At 35.9% G+C, this 26291-nt stretch overlaps 1 protein-coding gene across 1 annotated transcript in view; it reads left to right on the top strand.

Annotated features, from left to right (window-relative positions):
- Window positions 1–649: 649 nt before the first annotated feature.
- LOC131062282 (protein SLOW WALKER 1) overlaps window positions 650–26291 on the top strand; it is a 110285-nt gene continuing 84643 nt past the window's right edge. The window contains exon 1 of the mRNA XM_057995907.2: window positions 650–1109. Within this exon, the coding sequence (XP_057851890.2) occupies window positions 915–1109 (195 nt within the window). The 5' untranslated portion in view covers window positions 650–914. The remainder of the gene's footprint in view (window positions 1110–26291) is intronic.

The raw sequence follows: 26291 nt of genomic DNA, 5'->3' as shown, positions 1-26291 counted from the left end.
TTATAGAAAAAGATGTCTCTCATTAAAAGGTTGTAGTTTAATAAATGAGAATGATTTATATTTTTTAATTACACCATCCACAAAAATTATTATTTTGATGGTCTAGTTTCTCCTACTCATAACAACATATAAAAGGATGATTTTTTATTTAAATATATACTTTCAAGACAACTTCTGACTTAAAGACACACTCTCCTTATACTATTATAATCTAATCTATAAAATACCCTTCTTATACTATTATAATTTACTCTCTCAAATAGAATTAACAATATCCATAATGTTTTTGTCATAATTTAATTTATGTTTTTGATATCTTATCTGAACTATAATAATGTTAATATGATTTAATGACCTTCTAATACTGTCCTACCCTTGTTTTACTACTCAATATATCAAAAACAATATCTATCCATTATTTAAAAACAAAATAAAATTATAACCTCAAAATATCTATCAATACAAACCCTAAAATTATTTTCCTCTTTAAAATAAAGAGAATGAACTCTTAAACCCATTCTCTGTCCAACACTCTAAATACACATTTAACGATAATAATTAATTAATTGAAATTTAAAATATTGCATTAATTTTTTAAATTGTAATGTTGTCTAAACCCTTATGCTGTTACTCGTATATCCACTGAATTTTATAAACCCTTGTCTTGATATATGTATTCTTTAGTTTAAATACCCACAAAATATAGACGGCATAAAAGCAGCAGTGTTCTCTGCTAAAAAATAATCACCTGAAACCTTCCAGCTCCTGATACATATATTGCAATATACACAGGAAAATATAGAAAATCTTAGAGTCACCATTTACATACACTGGATATATACGCAAAGAAATCATAACGAAAACCTCAAAGGCGCCCTTGGTGTTCGTACTTCTGACATTTTTTTCTCATAGACATGGCAGGAAGCGCCGGCGAATTCATCGCTATTCAGCCTAAAGTTTATCCCTCGACTAAGCCTCCAGGATCGGTTGATTCAAGCTACTGGAAATCCTTCCAAAAGAAAGATGTCTCGCAGCATTTTGCAGGCGTTACTTGCATTGATTTTTGCCCTGAAGCTCCCCACGACTTTGCAGTGACATCGTCTACCAGGGTAAGTGTTTGCAATCAAAATTTTCTCTTTATGGTTAGAACGTATATTTTTATTTCTACATTTGTTTAAATGGAATGAGCTATGATTTCCCTTGTATCTGTAGACTGTCATAGCTAGTAAGGAAAAATAGAGCCGAGGATAGTGTATTGAATTCTAATAAGCCAGTTTCACCAAAGGTAAAGGTGGTTTTTTGGGTCACCTTCGAAACATCAATATGGTCTATGAGACCTTCCTTATACATGTAATTATACTGGAGATTGTTTTTTCATGTAATTTATGTTTTGTTCATTAAAGTGTACAACCTTAATTCTCCCTTGAATTCAAACCTATGACCTCCACTCCAGAGTACACAGCTCAGACCTTCACCTCTTGGCTAACTAGAAGTATTATGTCGATACACTATGTAAATAAGTGGCAATGTGCGTTGTGGATCATTCATGGTTATGGGTTCTTGTGAACCATTACTCTTGATATATGGGCATGGGAAGGAATCCTGGAAAACTATATGTCACATAGTTTTGATCCACTGAAAGTTCGCCATTTATATTAAAATGGCAAATGCAATTCTTGTAAGCTTCCTCCAAGCTGGACACAATTTAGTGTATGTGATCTTATTGAAATCCACAAAGATTGTTTTTCCACTTATCTCATGTATTGAATTTTCACTCCCTTTAACCTCGTAACCAATGTGAGTAGTAAAACAAACTTGGCGATGATGTACATAATATTCTTGTTGGTATGGCCTATGCATAGAGACAACAAAGACTCGAAAAAAAGGAATGAAACGCTAGATAAAGTAAAACTCTAGGATTTTATTGAATATCTTGTGTTTTATGTTTTCTCCCTTTCAGTAATGTGAGGCATAATGTGGCTACAATTCTGAAAAGAATTTAGAAATGCTATTATCATTATGTTCTGCTACAATCAGGTAACACCCAAATAACATTCAAAAATTGCTGTCTAGCTGCACAAATATATCTGTTGCAACATCATATAGCAGAGTAGCTGGAAACTCCTTTATCCCTCCCTGGGCACATGTATCCCAGTGTATCCGAAACAGCCCGGATACAAATTGAATACTGTATCCACGTGTGCCCAAAAAACCTTGATTTCCAACCATGGTGGATACTATCTGATTTTATTCTTTTTTAAATTTGACACAAATCTTCCTAAATTTTATTTAAAAAAACTTCATTCATGCATTTAAAAAAAAAATTGGTATAAACAAAACCTGCACCAAATGTGAAAGACAAATGAAGTGTTTTTCTATCTCAGTGACCCATTTTTTGGGTTATCTATCAATGCAACAAATGAAGTGTTTTTCTATCTCAGTGACCCATTTTTTGGTTTATCTATCAATGCAACTCTACTATTTTTGCATATTGTAAAATGTTAAATCAACTTATAATTATTTATGTAGCAACTATGTGTCTATATTGCTTTTGAAGTAATGAAAATCTGCTCAAATAACTTAGAAAAGTATATTAAATATATGTGTATGACTGTGTTTTTTATGAATGACGCATCCAGCCATATCCATATTGGGGGTCTGTTGTGATGTATTCACACATCGCCCCATTGCAAATGGGGACCCCTACTTTTTGCCTTCTAGGGTTTGTTTTCTAGGTCTTTTAGGGTTTTGTTTGTTAGCCTTTGCATGATGAGTGCTGTCAGGGGAATCGCTGGATAACAGGTTCTGCTGGAGTTAGGGTGAGTCAGTGGATGCTCCATGTTAAGGTTTCTTTCAAAGTCTTCCTTTGGCTTAGCTTTGCTGAATTGTGTCTTGTTTGAGTTCAAGTGAGTCAGTGAGTCAGTGTCATCTCTCAGGCCCAGGGCAAATTCCTCCATTTGATCCTCAATTTTGGCCTTAGGCTTTGAGAATGAAGATTTTTGAGTTGAGTAAGAGGCAAGTTGGCCTGGAGATGATGGGAGAAGTCTTGAAAAGTTATATCCAAGGCAAGGAAAGGAGGCTAGAGGTGTGAAATGAGCTTAAACTAGGAATTTCGCTCCTGACCCTTCCAAAGGGTCCAGAGCGAAATCCTCAATAAACACCTTTTTTCTTCCTTGTTTGCACTACGAACCTTGTTCCTTGGACATAGTGGGGATAGATTGATGTACTCTTGCCAAGAGAATTGAATGAAGGCACTAAGAGGTGAGGATTTTGTCCAAGAACATGATTTTCGCTCCTGACCCTTCCAAAGGGTCCAGAGCGAAAATCCTTATAAACCTCATTTTCTCCCTTGTTTAGACCAACATTCTAGTTTTGAAGTGATGGAATGTGAAAATGTGAAGGATTTTGGCCTAGAACATGATTTTCGCTCCTAACCCTTCCAAAGGGTCCAAAGCAAAAATCCTTGTAAACCTCATTTTCTTCCTTGGTTTGGTTAACTTTTGGTGTTCTTGCCTTGAAAGGTGGTTGGACGCATGAAAAAATGAAGATTTTTTGCCTAAAGGATGAATTTCGCTCCTGACCCTTCCAAAGGGTCCAAAGCGAAATCCTTATTTTGACCCTCTATTTTGCCTTGAGCACTAGAAGGACCTTGTTTTGAGCTTATTTGGTGGTGGATTGCCTTGATTATGGTGAAAGGAGGTTGGATAAATCAAGTTTGAAGGAGAATTGAGACAATGGAATGTGAAATCAACCTAAATTGGAAATTTCGCTCCTGACCCTTCCAAAAGGTCTAGAGCGAAATTCCTAGATGGCACCCATTTCTTCCTTGTTTAGACCAGGATCTTAGTTTTGTAAGGCATACTGTGAAAGTTTGGACATGTTCTTGCCTAAGGAAGTGATTGAGAGCATTGAAATGTGAGGGTTTTTGTCCAAGAATGAAATTTCGCTCCTGACCCTTCCAAAGGGTCCAGAGTGAAATTCTTTATTAACCTTATTTTTTTACCTTGTTTGGGCTTAAAACCTTGTTCCTTGGTCTTGGAGGTGAATTGGAGTTGAAAGAATGAAGGAATATGCTAAAAACAAGAATTTCGCTCCTGACCCTTCCAGAGGGTCTAGAGCGAAATTCTAAAATCCACCTTTTCCTTTCATTTTGTGTCAAGCTAAGCATGGATAAAGATGAATAGAGCTTAGAAGGATCCCTAGGCATGCCTTGGAGTTGATTTTTTTGCCATCAACAATGATGATTTTGAGCTAGGACATGAATTTCGCTCCTGACCCTTCCAAAGGGTCCAGAGCGAAATCCAAATGGGTCCTGTCCTTGGCCATGGTCTTGAGCGAATTTCTCCTTCCAGGCCTTCTTGGGGGTCAAACAATTGTTGTCTTCATGAGGAAGGAGTCCAGAGGTGAGAAATCATGGCATAGCAAGGGAAGAAGGAGATGGAATTGTGTCCTAATCTTGAATTTTGCTCCTGACCCTTCCAGAGGGTCTAGAGTGAAATTCCCCAAAACCACTCTTTTTTCTCAATTTTATGTTAAGTCTAGGGTGGTTCAAAGTGAATTAGGATTGGGAGTGTCCTTAGGCGTGACCTTGACTTGCTAGTGATTATCAAAATGATGGAAATTAGCCCAAACCAAGAATTTCGCTCCTGACCCTTCCAGAGGGTCCAGAGCAAAATTCCTAGAATCACCTATTTTCCTTGCAAATCAAGTTAAGTTTTAGGTTTTTATGGCCTAGATAGGAGTGAGGCGATGTATCCTTGGTCTTGGGGGTGGATTAGAGTTGAGAAAATGAGAAAATAAGCTCAAATCATGAATTTTGCTCCTAACCCTTCCAAAGGGTCCAGAGCGAAATTCTAAAATCCACCTATTCCTTTCATATTTGTGCCAAGCCAAGCCTAGACAAGGATGGTAGAAGCCCTTGAGATTGCCCTTGAATGGATTGTTGTCTCCAAAAATGATGATTTTGGGCTAGAGGAAGAAATTCGCTCCTAACCCTTTCAAAGGGTCCAGGGCGAAATCCATTATGGGTCCCGTCCCTGGCCATGATTTCTAGCAAAATTCTCTTTTCTAGTCATTTTGAGGTCAAGTAAAATGTTGCAAGCATGGGAAAAGGATCCAAGGTGAGAATCAAGTAAGAACAAAGTGAGAGGAATGGAGTTGAATGAAGAAAAACAAGCAAATCATGAATTTCGCTCCTGACCCTTCCACAGGGTCTAGGGCGAAATTCACCAAATGTCCTTTTTCTTCCAAATTTGTGCTAGACCAAGACAGTGATCAAGGTAGATTGGGCTTAAAGATTGCCACAAACATGTCTTAGAAGGGGTTGTGAGTGAAAGAAGTGAGTGTTTTGTCCATGATCAAGAAATTCGCTCTTGACCCTTCCAAAGGGTCTAGGGCGAAATCCTCAATTTCACCTAACATGCTCATGATAAAGGTCAAAGCATGGATCCCTAGGCTTTGGAGGAAGGAAAGCTATCATATGTTTGCCTTGGGAGGAATTTTGGAGTAAACAAGTGATAGAATTATCTTGGAATGCAAAATTCGCTCCTGACCCTTCCAGAGGGTCCAGGGCGAAATCTTTTGAAACTCCTATTTTTCACCTTGTTTGGGCCAGGCGAAGAGCTAATTGTGAGATAATGTTGAAAAGAGGTCTAAATTGGGCAAAATAGCAAATTTCGCTCCTGACCCTTCCAAAGGGTCCAGGGCGAAATTCTTATAGGGCTTGTCCCTGGGAAGGATTTTGAGCGAGCTTTATTTTGAAGTCTTCTTGTTGATGATTTAAGGTGGAAAATGCTTTGTTGAAATTAACATGTCATATGTACTTAATCACCTTTTGGTTTATTTTGCAGATGGAGAAAACCAGGGCAAGGACGACCCTCTTCCAGTCCAACATCATCAAGGATGACCACTTCCAGTCCAGCATCATCAAGGATGACCAGTTCCAGTCCATCATCGTCAAGGATGTTCCACAGGCAAAAGGGAAGACTCAAGGTGTTCAAGGAATTGCCAGCTACCTCCAAAATCTTCACTTTGCCACACTAAGGAACCAAAAGATGACAAAGAAAGGCGATGCTAGCATTTCAAGGAAAGGTACACCATCCATCTAGCACATCAAAGACAAAGGAGGTCAAAGCAAGGGTCCGTTGAAGAAGCAGATAGTTTCAGAAGAGTTAATTAAAGTTAGCTTCTCCGCATCATCAAATTGAACATCAACCAAGTTACAAGTGTCAGACAAGGTGGCATCCCAGTCATCACTCCTCCAGTTGGATTGGTCCACCTCAACATGACCAGATTCAATGTACCTAATTTACTGGAGGCGGCACAAACTTCGATGTACCTACCCCTGTTTCTTATTGGTCCTCACTCTTGGAATGTAATGTTCTCATTGGCTAAGGAAGTTTGTTGTAACAAACCCTAATTAGGGTTTCTATCTTGTAATCCTAGCCATTGATTCTAAATCAATCAGAGCCGTCTATTTGTAAAGGGTTTCTCTATATAAGCCTTGGCTCCTCATTTGTAAAGGTTAATAGTTGATAGTGGGTGAATAGTTGGTTAATAGAGAATAGATAGTAGTGAATAGTCAGAGAGTAGGAAATAGCTAGAGTAGAATAGAAAGAGAAGGCAAAGATTGTTGCCAAGATGTTGTTGTAAAGGACTTGTAAACTTCATTGAAGAAATGGTGAATTCTATGGGTCGATTCAACAATTTGCATGGTCTCTATACTTCTCAAATTTGATTTCATGTTATTAGATGAGTGGAAGAAATGTGTAAGATCGATGGTGAAATTTGTATATCCATACTACTAGCAGTTTGTTGATTGCAGACTTGCCTTGTGTAGTCAACTGGAATCATTCAACTTAAGCTTAACTTCAATCGTCGCTTCTTCATTGATATGCATCAGCTTGATGGTGTCCATGCCTATAGCGGTGATCTGAACATCATAAAGCTTTCCTTAGAAGATCGCACTAACCTTGTGGAGATGGTCCTGGGATGTCAAAGCAAGACTTAGTTAGAATTTCATCAAAGGTCATTCATTGCTCTTACATTCTTAGTATTAGAAATAGATCCCGTTTCAACCTTCTCCTTTTTCCCTTTTTTTCAAAATCTAGGACCAGTAAAATCTCACATTCCAACAATATCCAAAGCAAATCAAACACTCAGGTAGTCAAATGTAAGTCCCCTTGTGATTCCAGCAAAATCACATCATACCACGAAGAGCTTATCCACACGTAGAGACCCTGCATACAAGAACCTTGGAGTTGCCTCGATTGATCCTTCGGCGAGATCTTCAGCAGTCAGGAAACTTTGTTCAAGAGAGGATAAGGTACCTTTAGGTATTTTATTCTGTGTTCGCATGTGTACAAAAAACACATCAACAGGGTCTTGAAAAATGGCCGTATCTGTATCCGATACTGTATCCTTATCCGTGGCCATGCAAATTTGTCATATACTGTTAGGTCCCAAAACTGCAGGTTCAAAATCCTAGAATTTTTCTTCACCTTCAAGGCCAGGAATTGTCTTCAAGAAGGTGAAAAGGGACTTCACCAACATATTGAGGATGGTTGAAGACTGACAATGAGTGGGTAGTCGCTGCTACACATTAGGCTCAGCTTAAACCTAGGAGGGTGTTCCTAGAGGTGTGTCTTAGCAGCCATTGAAATTAAACAAATGGACAACCAAAATGACAAACAACAACTATACCCAAACTCCTTACTTGACCCCTATTCTTGTCACCAGGTCAAGGATTACTAGCTGCAATAAACCTCTTTATAGCTGATAAATAATCCGAACATGTGTCTGCAGATAATGATAGTGTTACAGTTCCTTAAGATAGTTTCACTTATAACTTCATAGACATTGGCAAAGTACAAATATGTTGGAAATGATTCACAAAAAAATAACATTTTGTTTTACTTTTTAGATTCATCCTTGGTTTGCAATATTGAATCAGAATCATGAAGTATTAATGTACTCCTACTTTCTATACTAGACGTAATTGGTTTTTGATGATTTGAAATGTATGTAGAATGCCCAAGTCTTCAAAACTAGTGCCTTATTGGGTAACTGTCATATATAGCCATTAAAACAGCAAACAAGAAGTTGCAACAAATGTATGATATATTGCAAATATATCTACTTAATGATCCTTCATCAAACTTATAAATATACTTATGCAACACAGAGAAGACCAATACAAATACTGGCTTGCATTGATTTAAAGTGTTATGACACCTATCTAATCTTTGTTACAATCACACCGTTACAATCACATCACCAAATGTGACAAAGGAAGATTTTAAGATAACAGGAAACTTGTCATACCCTATTAACCAAAACCTTCCAAAATGTTTTCAATTTTAGCAGCAAGTAGACATTAACGATTATCATTGAAAGTTAAAGTGTCAATAGCACTTAAATATGCAATTGATTCAAGATAAATGAAAAACATACTACAATTTCTACGCTAAGAATAGTATGCTTACACATAAAGCAAGCCTTAATACAAATCTAAAATCAGAAATCTTGAAATAGATTCCAAAATAAATTTCAGCTGAAAATATAAATATAAATCTTCTAGGAAGGTTATCTAATAATAGCTGATCCATATTAGGTGTAATAAAAAATAGAGGCATTCCAGAAATAGAAACAGCTAAAAATAATCAGTCCGGGATCTCACCTGATGGGGCTGGTGCAATAGAAATAACAGTAGCAATAACTTCTGTATCCTCTTACCTCTAAAATATGTCAATGAAACTCCAGACTTGTGAACTATTAGGTGCTGTCATGTAAGCCATGCGAATAACCTGAATGTCCAAGGTGAAGCTGCTTTCTTTCATTGTCTCAATATTAGTCACCTCCTCTCCATCCAAGACATTCCTAGCAATTTGTAGACAACTTATATGTATTCTTAACATGTTTAGACTCTTCAAGTACGTCCTTCATCAATCTCTAACAGAGTCGAAAGTTCAGGTTGAACTTCCTCATGTTCACCTGCTATGTCATTCTCATCAACAAAAGTACATGAAATCAAGGAAGCATTAATCGTTTGGGGAATTAATCGGCAAAACATTAAGTATAAGATTTTTTCAAAAAATTGGATTTACAAAAAAACGTAACAAATTGCAGAAAAAACAATAAAAAACTACTTGTTTATATATTTTAGGGCATTTCCATAGCATAGAGATATTGTAGGCAAATAAAATAGACACTTGAACACATGAATTATAGAAAATAGATTATCATTGTTTATATTCATATTGCTGATTACATTGCACAAGACATACCACAACATAAATAATATCTAGATGGTGATAGATGTCAAAATGTCAATTACAATATAGTTTGTGACTTTGTACAAAGTCAACCTATAAACTAAGTACAAAATTCCAAAATATTAACTATAGGCAATGACATGCTAGAGGGCAGGAGGCCCTGAAGATGAAGCTCCCGGGTGAGAGCCTGTCCTAGCTCGTTCAATCCATTCAGGTTCCAAGTTGGCTTCCCTCATGGGATCAAAATCTTCAGTCTCAAGCGGAGGATCATCATGATCATCATGATCATCAACAACAATCAACTCACACTCTGCATCTATCTCATCGATGTCAATTGGCGAGTCTTCCTCAATAGTTTCTGATTTTGCCCATGTAGAAATTAGTTTTTCCCTTACAAGTGAAAAACACAATGAATAGTGAATACAATTTCAAAAACTGCAACTATATATTAATATACTCACCTTGAGCTTTCCTTATCTTCAAGCAGAGGTTGTGGTGAACAAATACCAAGTCATTCATCCGTTGTTGTGATAGGCGGTTGCGTTTCTTGGAATGTATGTGTTCAAAAACACTCCAATTACGCTTAGAAGTTGATGAGCTGCATGGTTGGCTCAAAATGCGCACTGACATCCACCTTAAATTTGGCATTTCGTCTCCAAAAGAAGCCCACCATGCAGCTGAAAAACACATTATATGGAGATGATATTGTAAGACTAAAAAAATCTTATAATCTCAACAAACTTAATGAGCTTGTTGGCAAATTAAAGAGATTGTCAAAAATTTATAGAGTCTACCTGGTTGGATGGTTCCTACTTTGCAGGGCAGCCCTAGAAGAGAGAAAACCCTTAGCCTACTTGTACACTTCCAACTCTATCGTAGCCGCATCAAATTTTTCCATGAGAGGAAACATTTTTTTCATGCACTTGAACAAGCCTTGTTTGATCTCATCATCAATATCCATGAATGAAGTCTTATAGAATAACAAAGGATCGAACAAGTATCTCGCAGCATGAAGAGGAGTGTGCATCTGTCCATCCTATCTCCTATCAATTATGTCCCACAACGGCATATACCTATCCTTGTTATTTCCCTGTTTACTCCTTATCACCTCCTTGGCCCTATCCATGGCCTCATACACATATCCCTTGGGGGGTTTTTCCCCATCCACTAGTCTCAAGACTTATACTAAAGGCTCTGAAAATTCTACAATTTGTTCAATCGATTCCCAAAAGGTGGTAGAATACATGTACTCTGCCATCGCTATGCCATTTGCTTGAGTTGTGAAACTAGACTTCATACACTCAGCTGAAACAAACATTCGCCTCAAATTACCTTTTTGTTCACATAGTTTATGTTATGCAAGGAAATATGTTGCAAATCTTGTCACCCTTGGTCGAACTAGCTCCTTGCCTCCTGTGAAAGAGCGCATTATAGCCAAAACAAATTTGGTAACCTTGTGAGCCTTCTGAAATGCATCCTTAACCCTTTCAATTTTTCCAATGCCCTCTAGGGTTAGATCAAGGCAATGTGCTGAACATGGCGTAAAAACCATAGAAGGGTATGTATCTGTCAGAAGTCTCCTTGCAGCAACACAAGCAACAACATTGTCTATGATAAATTGAACCACATTTTGTGGCCCTACATCCCTAACTACCACGTCATACATCTCAAACAATGCATTTGTGAATTTCATTATATTAGATGCATCCACAAATTTAAAAAAAACAGTGCCACTCTCACAAGAGACAAGGAAGTTAATGAGAGTTCGATTCCTTCTATCTGTCCAACCATCTGACATGATGCTACAACCAGTAATAGCCCACTGTAACCGATGCTCTTTAACAACATCTCGAGCATCCTCTATTGCATCTTTTAGCATACCAACCCTCAATGACTCATAAGATGGGGCTTGAAACCTAGGACCTACAGCTGAAATAGCATCTACCATGGGTTGCCAATATGGATTTCTAGAAGCATGGAATGCCGTGTGAGAGGAGTACCAATAATTAGCAATTGCCTTCTTTGCTTGTTTAGTGATAGTTTTCCTCCATCCTATAATCTCCAAAGTGGTTTGTGATCCTGGTGTAGTACGAGGCTGGAAGAAAGTATTAATGTTTCCTCCACCTGTGTTTGGTCCACATACTATAGAATTATGTGTCGACCCAGACTCCCTGAAACCCCCATCTTCACCATCCTCACCCAAATGGTTCATCCTAGGATTTGTAGAACTAGAACCTAGTTCAACCCCAATTCTTGCCTTTTTGGCCTTACTCTCAGCAATCCCTTCAAGAGATTGCTTTACCTAATACGAGACATCTACAGGGCATTTTTTTGCATATCTCGGTGTTATTTCCTCGTTCTTTTGACAAATGCCGTTTGAAACGATAAGTTCCACCACTGATCTCATCTAGACACCAATTGCACTTGACCTTCGTGCTACTGGGAACTGCTGTGCAATGTGTCCACACAAAGTCTTTTTGACGTGGCATTGTGATCAAGAATGAGATTTGCAAAAGCATTTTAGTTCAGTCTTTCAACGTTTCAATGTTACAGTTGTATGTTCTGAATATTATCCAGTAGAAGGCAGATAGCATGTAGATAAAATTTTGGAGATGTGAGCCCACACTATAGAATAAGCTGTAGGAAAATATAAGGTTCAAAAACTGCATATGCAATCCCTAAATGCCTCTAGCACATATTCCATAATAACCATGCAAGCAACATATAGAATACACTGAAATTCAGGTTACTATAGTACAATATAGTAACCTGAATATAGCAGTAATATAGTAACCTGAATAATTTATATCATATTTAGCAGAATATAGTTTACTATCATTCAGTTTGAATAACTATGATAGTAAACTGTATTCTGCTGTCAGAAATAGTAGTAATCAGAATACACATAGCAACATACAGTTTTACTATCATTTATTAAGCTTACAGAATTCATGTTTTACTATCATTTATTAAAACTGCATGTTGCTATGTTTACTATCCCTTATGTTGCTATGTGTATTCATGTATCTTGTGTGTTCTAAATGCTAGCAAAACTGTATGTTTTACTAACATTTATTAAGCTTACTATCATGTATTCTGTATGTGTATTCTGCTATCATTTATTCACTTAGAACTGTATGATGCTAGCTTACTAAATAACGAGGATTTTCAAGTTTACTACTAAATGATTCCAGCTTACAGTAATATACATACAGTATATATACACAGTAAGAAATACAGTATATATACAGTTATTTAGCATCATTTAGTAGTAAACACTGTATTTACTACTAAATGATGCTAAATAACTGTATATATACTGTATTTCTAATTATTCTACTATCAGAAATAGTAAAGGAAATTTCTGTAAATACCTCAGAAATTAAACGGCTATACTATTAGAAATATAGTTCTAAATGAAGGATTACTGTAAATACCTCAGAAAATGAAGTTGTCGGTAATGCCCTCTATCGCGCGACCAAAAAACACCTTCTATTCGCTTCCCTTCGTATTCAACTTTGCCTCTTAACCCTTACCCATGAGCTGAGTGAGTAACCTTGGAAAAAGACGGCTATTTATCGAATTTTGCGAATATTTTAGGGTTTTCGTGGCGTTTATTTTTTGCGGGCTTTCGCGCAGTGCGATTAATCGTGTTTTTTTGCGATTAAAACCGAAAAAATCGTTGAAAATCGGCAAACAATCGGTCAACAATTTTTCCATTTTTTTGGGCGAATTAGTTGGGAGCAATGCCAATTGCCGATTAATCGGGAATAATCGGGTTTTTTTTCCGACTATTGCTTCTTTGGTAAACATCACAATAAAAGTAGTTTGCTGTCTAATCTCATCTAACCTACTTTTGTTCTCCCAATACAATGACGACATCATCAAGAAGCCAAACCTAAAACTTATACGACTATGACCAAAAGAATGTTTGAAGTTTGATCTACTCTAGCACTTTTCACCTCGCCCATCTCAATTAATTTCAAATGTCCAAGGTTATGAGCAGGTTCAAGTTTTTTTGTGAAACACTTGTAGGTGGAAACCCTGCCCATTATAACACAATTTAGTTCTGAAATCTGATGCCTTACAATTTTCACCTTTCCCAACAAAGCATATAACTTGTCAATCACGCTTGATCCTATTGACGTGCGTTTTGTGACCACGCCCAACATAGAATAAGGTTTCCCAACGGCTACCTTATCCTCTCTTGATCAAAGTCAATGTATGCTAAGATTGTAGGAAGATCATATGATGACTCCAAGGTTTCGACTGTGTACTAACGACTTTATGTGGATATAGACTCATGTGGTGATGTAGCTGGTAATCCAAGGGGACTTGGGCACACTTTTAAGAAGATTTAAACAAATTTCTAAACTTTCAAGGAGATTTTTCTCGAATGATTTGGCAATGAATGGTTCAATTTTTTTTCAGGAACTTTTCAATTGAAATAATGCTGAAAGTAAAAGGGAGAGGGTTTAGAAAAGCTATTCTAAAATGAAGAACTCAATAGATAACAATGTTTAGGATAGGATCAACCGCACTTCACTTCGCCACTTGGAGACAACTACATGAAGCGGGTGCAATCTTCAAAGGTTGTGTTTGAATGATTTTAAATCATCAATGAATACCATCAGAGAACAATATTCATTCAATAATTTAGATTAAGCGCACACATAAAATAGCTCAATCCAACCTTGCACTATTGATAACAATCAACTATCGACAAAAGGTATGAGCATACGATCTTCTCCTTATAACACTGCAATCAACTTTGTTCGCCTAAGTACTTGAAATAAATCTACTCTAAGTGAGGAAAGTGAAACCATTCTGTTAAAGTAGAACCAGAAAGCTAAAAAATCAGATGACAGCAACTAAAAAAAAACTTATGAGAACAAGATACACAATAATTATCCTGGGAAAACCCTCCACCTGAGGGTGAAAAACCTAGCCACACAAAGAAATTATTTATTGAATGCTCAAACTGAATACATAGCTCTCAAAATGAACAGTCAATCATCTAACGATAACCATGACTGAACATGAATACTAATATCTTTTACTGAGACTTCGTTCAACTTCTGAAATAAAAAAGTAGAATCAGACTGACTGAAGATAACAAGAGCATATAATGATCAGCAACATCCAGAACTCTATCACAGAAGATCAGCAAAACATAAGACTATTGAATGTCTTGAACTTCACACACTTCAACATCTATCAAACTCACAAAATAGAATAACATGTCCAGATATAACTCTCGAAGGAGGAAGATGGAAGATCAAGCATCAAATGAATTGTCAGTTACACAACCGACACCAAGAGAAGCCTCAAACACACGGAAATGATGAACTGGAAACGGAAGAAATCCACGAAGAAGTAACTGCTGCCAGCTCACATATAGATCGGAGACGGTGAAGGAAGAAGACACAAAACTACAGCTAATTGCTGACGAACACAACGAAGAAATAGAACTCTATTCTTTTGAAGCTACACACAATAACACATGCAAGCTATGAGATGAAACAAGTATACACCATCAAAGAACAATGTATTACAGTTTATCACTTCAATAGCTTATCGCAACAATCTCATACAATCTCCCCCTTTTACATATGAAGGGGTCACCCCTTTATATAGGCCTCAAGCCTTCATTACATGCAAACCTAATTAGGGTTTGACCCAAAAGATTCCACACACATGATGCAACAAGGTGGGAATAAACATTAATAACCCATCATGCCCACTTAGCAATAAATTCCTGTTTGCCCAAAATGACATCCACTGTGCATTAAACGCACCACTATCCATCAAGTTCGCCTAATGTGTAATAAATGTTCCACCATGCAAGGATCGCCCATAATGCAATAAATACTTCACCATGCAAGAATCGCCCATAATGCCATAAATGCTCCACCATCTCATCATTCGTTGACTCAATCACCTCTTGGTCAAATATTCCAACAATGAATGTGCCACCTCCTCATGTAGTCAAAAGATTCTCGTCCAGAAATGGACGACCATTATCTCATTCATTAATGGCGTATGCAATGAATCTAGTAATGACGGGCTCCAATTCTCCTACAGAGACACTTGGCACATTCTCCATCTGAAATTCCAACAAGGAAATTTCTTCTTCGCACTTGGAGAAAAACTTCCTCCAATCCGCCACCACCTCTTGAATCTTTTGCATCCTACTGGAGAAAGAGGAAACATTTTCTAGATGTGTGTTGGAAAATGATTCCACAAAGAAATATTCAGGTAACCGGTCCGTTAGGAAGTCAACCGTCAATTCCTCCTTAATCAATCTTCTGGCAAATAATGCCTCAGCTACATTAAGAACTTCTCTTTGTATCTTCTTGACCGAGTTCTTCAAAGATGTAGACTCCTTGTTGAACGTTTCAAAAGACCCTTTTCCAGTGCAAACGACATAAAACCATCGCGGGAAATCATAAACATCATTCTCTTGCACAACTTTCTCATCAATCAACGCCTGCCTGGGAATTTTATTAACGCTCTAAGTCATGGAATATTGAAGTCTTGTTAAATGTGCACATCCCCCCACAAACTATCCACAATCTCCAGCCTGTTCAGGATAGAAAGAATTCCATAATGAGAACGAGCCAAGTCATCAATAAACTTACTAGTTGAAGTGAAAACATCTTCTACCCACTCCTTAGAGCATTGGGCTCTCTTCCTTCTTAAGCGCCATCAATAGATTCCTTAGGAAGAGAGGAGGGCAGTACAAAGAATGGATCTTCCTCTTTGAGTGGGTGCTTAAAACTCCGCACATACTCGCATAAGGCCCTATTTTCGCTCTTCAGCCTCTTGCACTTTTCTTTCATTTTTTTTACTTTTCTCTTTCATGGCCAAGGAAGATTCTTCAAAATCTTCCACTACTTGTGCTGTGGAAGCAAGCCCTAAATTGATTTCTCTGATTTCATATTCTTCAGGTGTGATTTCACTTCTATCTTTATTTGTTCTAGGATCAGCCAAGTGTAAAGTCCTGGATCCAGACTCGTCTCATGTGATCTTGGAAAACTTTTTGGCTGCCCTCTTTTCAGCTAGTTTTTCCGTTTTGCTAAGAAGTTCTTCCAAATCTTATGCTGGATCCACTTCCTCTTTTGACTCTCTTCTCATTCTTTCTTTCAGCCAATCTGGAGCAACTGCCATTTGATCTTGAACTTCCGTGCGAACTTGCTCTTGGGAAACTTTCTCCATGTCTTTGAGAATAGTTTCAATGAAAACATCCTAGTTTTGCTCGTTTGAATCGGGAGGAAGTTCTTGCCTTTGAACTTTCGGTCGAACGGGTTTGTGAGAAGCACTGAAGTTGAGCACATCTTGTGCTTGTATATTATCAAGAACATCATCCTATGGCTGATTTCTTGGGACTTCCTATGCAAACATTTCAACTTCTTGCACGTTGGAGGAGCTGGCTGGCGATTGTGCTTCCTCCACCCTTGGCCTTTTCTGTTGAGGCTCTTTCGATTGGGCTTCTTGTTGGACCTTTGGTTGGGCTTCTTTCCTCTTCCTTGACTTCTTAGGAATATTCGCTTCTTTACTATGCTCAGCTCCTTCCTGCTGGATTTCTCCTTCTTCAACTTGGGCCTGCGATGATCCTTTCCTGGCCTCACTATGGGAATCCATATTTCCCATCAATTGGTAACTTAGGCGAACATTTCCTTCCTTCAACATCCTGATGTGTCGATCAATCCTATGCTTGGTGAATTTTAAAACTGGTCTAGCCAAAACATCTAGATCATCAATTTCTGGTTTGGACCAAATCCGGAGCCTGGATAGTCCTATCTTTCAACTTTTCAAATTTCGGCTGAACCACATCCCGATCCTCTTTAACTTGACCTGGCACTTGAATAATTTCACCAATTTTGATCATGTCAAGGGGCAATCTGGAAAACATTCTTTTCTTGATTTCAAGATCATCCTTGGCATTAGCCCAAAAGTCTTTCAAGTGAAATTTGTGCTTGAACTTTGTTTGGGCGACCATCCTGATTTTGTTATACGGATCAAAGTAATGTCAAGTGATAAAATGCCAATTCTTCCATAGACTTTTTAGCGGCTGCTAATGACGGACACATTTCTACATAGTCGCCTAGGACAATAGGGAATTCGATGGACAACTTCTTTTTTTGAATCTTGTCATAGGTGGTCAATTGCCTGGTGAGCTCCAGCAACACCATTTTGTCTATCGGATACCTTGGTAGTTTGTGCGGCTGAAAGGAAAACCCTTTGACCCAGATGTAGGTAAACTTTGGGAATTGAATGTACCAAGCTCCAAATTTCTGTATCAGCATTCTGGCCTCTGGTGACAACCTTCTGTGGAGTTCATCTTGCAATAATTTGGTTAAGTACATTGTGAAGGTGTCGCTCACCAACTTGAAAGAATTAGCGCTGTACAGGTGCAATTGGGGATAGCATTTGTGGACTTTCAACTGTCGTGGTCCACATCCCATGGGCCCTTTTCCTGGCAAGTCGTTGGAATTACCCATCCTTGCCAGCAAATAAATTACATATGAGCTCATGTAAAAGGATTGGGTCTGCTTTTGCTTTAAATTCTTCAGTTGTTCATGCAAGTAATGACTGGTCAACCTTGCCCAATCTACTATCCCATTGGCATTCATAACTTCATCGATATAGAAAAACATCCAGGTTTCAAATGTGAAGGCATGCAAACACCCCATGATTCTATTCAACATCATTACAAGATCAGCGTATTCTTGCTTGAAGTCAAAACTGGTGATCTGCTTAGGCATCTTTGTAATATATGGCTTTGGTTTCAACATCCAAGTCTTGTTAGTAATCCTGACACATCTTTCAACACCAGCCTCATATATTGCTGCCGCCCTATCTGTAATGTCCCCCTTTGGAGGGTTACCTAGTTTACTTCCGAGACAACAATTCCAAAGCAAAATGATGTAATTATATAATTTCATTAAATCTGAAAACATTTCATTTTAAAATTTCACTTAAAGTTCTAAGACTAGATCTGAAAATAGAACTTATCTTGATGGCCTTCTCTAATTTGACAATGGGACTATGTAATGATGGTGTTAGAACATAATGTTATTAGGGATCACATCCTTATAACATTTATATATAATGTTCTAATATAAGGTTATAAAACCTTATATATTATATGCTTTATAAGCATATCCCATTTGAAATAATTATAATCTAATAACTATTAGATTATTAATTATTTATGAGTGGGGTTATTGAAAAGGTGTGACTAGTGAAGTCACCCTTCCTCCTATATTTAAGGTGGTTCTCTCTCATTTGAGAGGTGTGAGAATTTGGAGCTTTATGGTGAGTTGTATCACTATGCATATGAGGTATTATTGGCCATGTGGAAGTATTGGAGGAGTGTCCCTAGGTTCATGTCTATTTTATGATAGACTATATTTGTAAGTGTTTTAATTAAATGATGCTTTATGGGGTTTTTTACCCGAAAGGGTTTTCCCCATGTATATCTTGTGTAATGTGTACATTTTGCATGTATGTTTCATATTTCATTTACTTTATAATCTTGTTTATAATGATTAGTATCCTAAGATCCTAATTTCTAACATGGTATCAGATCAGGTTAGGCTAGTACTAATCATTTTTACAGGTTATACTCGAAGACATATAAAATTTGATGGAAATCTTATTTATGCTTATCAACAAATTTTTGGTAATATCTATTCCTTTCTACTATGTATTTTTTAGAGAAGTGCATCTTATATTATATTAAAAAAATAATTATCTTCATTGACCAATGTGATTACAATAAAAAGTTGCCCTCGTAAAAGTTGACATTTGAGCATACATCATAAGAGGTAAATAATAATTTTTTTTCAAAATTTGGCTTTGAGATTTTTTATTTCATCAACATCATAAATTAATAACATTATTTCAATTACTATCAAATCAAATTTATATTAAGTGGATACTTGATAATTGACAAGACTTTTTAATAGATTGCATCATATATAATATATGTGGATATCTAAATAATGATTATGATAACCCTATTTATATATTCATTCCTTTACAATACCATATAATACATTATAGTATAGTGTAAAAAATAATATTTTAAAGTCATTGTGTATACTTGATACCTACTCATGTTTTGAGATAACAAGGTGAAGAAACCATTAGCTTTCTAGATTCCTTACTAACTATATATATACAAAAATATATCTCAAATAAGACTATCATGATTCTTTCCAACAAGATTAGATTTATTTTCAAGAGGATCTAAAGTATACACAATTTAATAATAGGACATCTAACTATATCTCCATGATAATTTTTTTAATAACCTTAGGAAAATACATCCCACAACTTCTTCTCTTGCTAAAAGATCTTCACTTGATTGATTTTTGAGATTAAATCAATTAAAAAATTCATAAATGAGTTACACCATCTCAAAACAAATACATGAACACAACCATTTTAAATTCATCATATATCAAATAGTTTAATGTTTCCATCAATCTTATTGATTTTATACATTTTTTGAGGTATGTTCTCTTTAATAGATCAAAACCCTATACAAAATCTAAATCTAAATGATGTGCCTTTTGTGAAAAGGTAACTATCCTTTAATATTGACAATGAATTGTTATGGGCCAACCACAATGATCAATTAATATTGAACTAGTTATCATAAAAAGCATTGATGCAGAGCATCTATCACAAACCATAAAACCTTCATTCAAGGGTAGACTTTAAACTTGAATCAAGAGGCATATAAAAAGATAAAAAATTCTTCTCAACTCCAAACTAATTTCAAAGGTTATATTACATCCCTAAAAAACCTTCATTCAAAATTTTAGATCATAATATTCACCATAACATGAGAGAACAAATTCTTTATTGCCATGGAATACCCTAGTTCAGGGTTTCATCCTTTAAAAACTATTTTCACCAAAATAACCACACAAACTTCAATTCTTAACCAAATTAAGTAAGATAAAAAGAAATAGAAAGGAGATTCAGAGAACTTTCCAACACATATAGCCTTTCTTCATTACTATTCTTCATGTGACCACACCAAATGTTGCAACCGGACTGTTGTTGCCTTCACCAATCTGCCTTTCACCATGAACTGTAACAAACAGCCATCAATAACATTTACAATATTGATCTTAAATACAATCGCTTTGGTCAGAATTTATATTACTGAGTTACACAATTCCTCTCAACATTTGAGCCAGATCCAATGGTTAAATCAAAAGTTATGATCATTTTCCCAAAAATGGGTAACCCTTGGTAGGGTTTTGACAATTATTGTAAAGATAAACTTATCTTGCCAAATACTCCACAAAAATGCATAAGAAATGATTCATCTGAAATATATTTCATTAATATATCATTCAATAACTTCTACATATAAAAATTACACCAAATGGGATCCTCTATGGATCTATGACAGCCATAGATTCCTTAAAACCTCATGATAGTTTGAGGGCTTGATGGATAATCTTTGTCAAATCCCCTCCAAACTGATCTACCCTTTTGATTTCGACCAAACATGGTTTTATAAACCATTTCCAACTCCTTTATAACTACTCTAACCACCTCATGACCAATGGATTTTATTTTTACACTTTTGTTGCACCTTTTGGCAATGTTGCAACTTTACAATTTTTACAATTTTTGTATTTTTTGACATAAATGACTCTAACCCTTACATGGACACTTTTAACACTTCAAGATGGACCAAATATGATATCTTTGGACAAAATGGCTCACTTAGAAGCAAAGAGATGTAACTCTTAATGTGCCATGTGAAAGCACGAGCTTTTTATCTATAAGTTAGACACGTCATAGAGAGTCATATGTACTTTATGAATAAACATGTAAAAGCTTTTTATGGAAATGCTTCATTAGTCCAACCTGAAATCTACATTTTATTTTATTTTTCAAAATGCACAAGGGAAGTGAACTGTTTGAAAGAATTCAATTCAAATAGATTAAGACTGCAATTGTAGCTGGATATGCACAGAATAAATAATTTGATTTCATGGAAGATTAGGTATATATATGAAGAATAGTCTTACTGGGGCTTCTTTCACAATGTTATAAGAGATGGTGTAGACTTGTCCTTTCCTATATCATCCATTATAAGTGTTGATATTTCATAATTCCCTTATAACTGCTCTTTATAATATCTTTGATAGTCATTTAGTATGAGTGGATGTAGTAATGTCTCTTTTGTCATTTTATGCTATCTTTTATAAATAACTTGTGAGTGAGATATGAACAAATAAACAAGCACTTCATAACTAATGGTGTTGATCCTTCCATATGAATTTTTAATATAGTTGATTCATCTAGTCTTAGTTCATATTTTCATGTGACCCTCCCAAAGTACCTGTTATTATTTATATTAGTCCTTTAAGTGCATCACAAAAGTCACATGTGAACTAGTAGGAATAAAGGAAGGAACATCATGATTTATCTCAAATTTAATTTTTATAGGTATTTGATGGAGGATATGCCTTATGTTAACATTAAGAATATTCTTGATTATAGTATGTTTGATAAGCAAATTCCTTGATATCAAACTATCACAATGATAAACAGGAAATCATCTATCTATCTATAAATGTAGGGTAAAATATTTTCTTATGAAATGTACAAGCTAGTAAATATGCATAAGTAAATTTAAAAATTTCTCATTAGCATCCTTTTTTGGAGATCCAAGTAATTTGTTATTCTATTCTATATTTGATCCATTTTTTTTCAATCATACTATTTATAATGGGTGACTATCGCCCTTATAAACTGTTTGGGGAGCAAACCTAGAAAGGATAGCTCACCCGTTGCCTAATTTTTTATGGATCATTACTATATGTAGTAGCATGTCTATTTTTGTATTTTAAACAAGACAACAAATTATTCATTCCTATTCTCATGAAAATATATGTTGATCTCCTTTCTACCAATCATTGTACTATATTTTATATTTATAAGGAATATTATATGATCTTTGGCAAATGACAAAAATAATATTGTGTTCTTTCTTTGCACCAAAGATCAAGTGTAATTGATTACTATGTTACTAACTATATTGTTTCTTTTATGACGAGGTTATGTGTTATTATGCAAATTGGTGCAAACGTTATTATATGGATGATGCAATACTTTAATGAGAAGACTATCTTCTATCTGTCTTTGAATCAAATGGGCAAAATATGAATGTAGCTCTTGAAGAATCGATATGGCCTTGAAGATTTATGGAAGAGTTCCATTTGGATACATATGAAAGTACCATATTACTTGAAGTTACTTTACTCTTTCTAGAGAATATCATTTCTAAAGATCAAAATGAACATTGAAGATCATGGGCACCTCACTCGAGTGAAAGCATTCTATAATAAAGGCACCTTGAAGATCATGGGCACCTCACTCAAGTGAAAATATTCTATAATAAAGGCACCTTGAAGATCATGGGCACCTCACTCAAGTGAAATCATTCTATAATAAAGACACTTTGAAGATCATGAGCACATACTATATATTATAATTTTAGCCATCACTTTGAAATCCTCTATGCAGTGATTAGCTTTGAGGTGATGCCATTAAGGGGGAGTGTACATGACACCACTTAGTGGCTAAATCCTAGATTTAAGACCTAATAGGCATAAGACCTTTAGGCATTATTTGCTCCAAATTCAATAATGCTTGGCCTTAGGTGATGCCATTGAGGGGGAGTGTGCATGCCAATGACACCACCTAGTGGCTAAATCCTAGTTTTTAAATCCTATGGGTAGGCATATGTCCTAATAGGTATGAAATAAGACCTATATAGGCATTAGTAAGTCCTTTAAGCCTGCAGATAGGCATATGTAAGTCCTTTTTTGTTTTAATTACTGTAGGTAGGCATTAGTAAGTCCTATAGGCACATTTGTGCTTGAAGTCCTACGGGCATTTGTAAATTCTTCTCCTTGTAAATCTTCCACTTGTAAAAGCATTGTATTAAGACCTACGGGCACTATGTAATGAACCTGGGGAGAGGCTAATTTGAGGGGACCGCAGCTCCAATATAATTTTTTTAAGACCTCACAGCATCATTTTTAAAACACTGGGATTATAAATTATGACAAGATGACTTTCATGTAGTCCGGAATGCATGATCTTCATGTTGGCATATATTTGTGTCCCTATTTATCACTGTCAAAGAAGACTTACGTTACTGGGGTGCTTCATTTTTTCTTCTATGGAAATTGACATGTGATCCCCTATTAACATTAAGGGGGAGTGTTAGAACATAATGTTATTAGGGATCACATCCTTATAACATTTATATATAATGTTCTAATATAAGGTTATAAAACCTTATATATTATATGCTTTATAAGCATATCCCATTTGAAATAATTATAATCTAATAACTATTAGATTATTAATTATTTATGAGTGGGGGTTATTGAAAAGGTGTGACTAGTGAAGTCACCCTTCCTCCTATATTTAAGGAGGTTCTCTCTCATTTGAGAGGTGTGAGAATTTGGAGCTTTATGATGAGTTGTATCACTATGCATATGAGGTATTATTGGCCATGTGGAAGTATTGAAGGAGTGTCCCTAGGTTCATGTCTATTTTATGATAGACTATATTTGTAAGTGTTTTAATTAAATGATGCTTTATGGGGTTTTTTACCCAAAAGGGTTTTCCCCATGTATATCTTGTGTAATGTGTACATTTTGCATGTATGTTTCATATTTCATTTACTTTATAATCTTGTTTATAATGATTAGTATCCTAAGATCCTAATTTCTAACAACTCTGCTATACTCCAACATTTTTCTTAATAATCCTTCTGTTAATGTTTCCAAAGTCTGCTCATATTTCCTTTTTAATTCTGCTCATATACTCCCTTTAATATCTGATTATTAACAGATCGAGGGCATAATCCTTAGATGTGTATAATCATTCTGTAACTGAAAATGTGTATCTGGTATACAATGTATGTCTGTTGATGTGTTTTTTATGCACATGTGAACATAAAATAAAATACCAAGGTATCTTATCCTCTCTTGAACAAAGTCTCTCATATGCTATGCTTCGCGATCAAATGAGACAACTCCAAGGTTACGAAATGTCAGGTCTTGACTTGTGGATAAGTTTAGTGGTTTGATGTGATAATGTTGGAATCACAAGGGGACTTACGTTGTACATGAATGCTCAATCTTATCATGGACCAGGATAGGTATGCCGATAACTTAGGATTTGGCAATGAAGCTTCGGATTTAATTTCTAACAAGACTTATTAAAAAAAAGGCAAAAGGAATAGGGTTCAAGAAATCTATCCTAAGCCTAGGAATGTAGGAAATGATGAACAAATTTAGTGGAATCAAACTAGGCGAGGTCTCACAAACAGGTATTGACACAAGCTTAGTGCAATCGTCTAAGGTATAGTTATGGATTTTCAGACTTTTACCATCAAACGTTGACACCATCCAAGATGATGCTTGTCAAGGGACACATAATAATTGAAGTTAAGCTTACTCAAATTTCCAGTTGACCACACAAGGCGCACTTACCAACGACAAGAGGCTAGTGGTATGGATTAAGGATTCCACACAAATATATTCAACAAATCTTTCACTCAATCTAACAAACATGAAAACAAATTCTAATCTAAAATTCTAATCTAACTTGGAGGAATTGAGAACCATGAATGCAAAGACAACATTTGAAGAGCAAAATCACCAATAAATTGAACAATGATTTAGATTCAAATAGCTGCAGCATATACCGACAATTCTACAAGAACTCTCTCTTACAAATGAGAGACAATGAGGTATATACAGAGTCTCATACAAAATGAATGGCTCAGATTGATTCAAGATCAACGGCCAAGATTACAAGATAAAACCTTAATTAGGGTTTGTACAACCACCATTACGTTGACCAATAAGAAATGAGGGTAGGTAAGATAAATAATATTTGATGTAGCGCCATGTGTCACCTATTCCCTCCTTGAATGATTGTTGACTTGGTACCCTTTGATTGAACGAATGGTGACTAGGATGCCACCTCATCTTGCCTTGTACACTCTTCATCTTCACAATGTTTGGAATCCCTTATGATACTTCACATTCCATCCTTATGTTAAGGAATTCCATGAATTGTTCCCTCCTTATGTTTGGAAAATTTCCCAATCTTGGAATCCTGAAATATTTCCTTCCTTGACGCACTTTGATACTGAAATTCCTTGATGTAGTTAAGTATAATCGTTGTCTATCCATTGACCATAATCAGATCTTGGTGAAAATAGTGAATATTTGTTTGGTTTCTTTGAGACTAGTATCAGTGTAATTTCATTGATATTCTGATCAATTTAGTGACCGCTGCTTATATTATCTTGATTGAATCATCCTTTGTTTATCGCTAGGCATTCAATTAATAGCAGGAGATATTGGTCTTGTTTTCTTTAATCATATCTCAATCTTTTATTGGCTTTGAAGGTTGTTATCATTTATAAATATAATACAAGTAGTTTTCTCATGTTATCAACACCATACTTAATAAAGTCTTGTTTTGTATTTGAATTTGAATGGGAATATCACAGATTGCCTCTTATACTCATTTGTTCGCTTGCTTCTTCTGTCCTTTTTGTTCATGATAAAAGCCTCTTTTGAGACGAGGACATGACAAAAACCTTGATAGCTGAAAGTAGGAAAATGAATGAACTAGTCAGCCCACTTTGAATTTACTACTTTGGATTGCTCTTAAATTCGAACATGGAGCTGCTTATCCATCTTTCGGACTGAATTCATCAGGATAGAGTCATTTACCCTACGATTGTGTCAACTGTCGTAAATGCCTTTAAAGACAAGTGGTATTGAATGACCCTTCTCTTGACAATTCAGAAAAGATTTTGTCTTTGTGTAAGGATAAACCAAACATGATGACATGTTGAACTTCTGAGTCTGCCCAAATTTTATCAGCTGCATGCATTCACTGAATAGAATAGCCCTGTGGCCATGATAAAGAATCTCCATGGCT

The sequence above is a fragment of the Cryptomeria japonica genome, chromosome 5 (assembly GCF_030272615.1).
Source record: "Cryptomeria japonica chromosome 5, Sugi_1.0, whole genome shotgun sequence".
Taxonomy (NCBI): Eukaryota; Viridiplantae; Streptophyta; class Pinopsida; order Cupressales; family Cupressaceae; genus Cryptomeria; species Cryptomeria japonica.
Note: the sequence above shows the minus strand (reverse complement) of the source record. Positions and strands in the feature narration are given on the sequence as shown.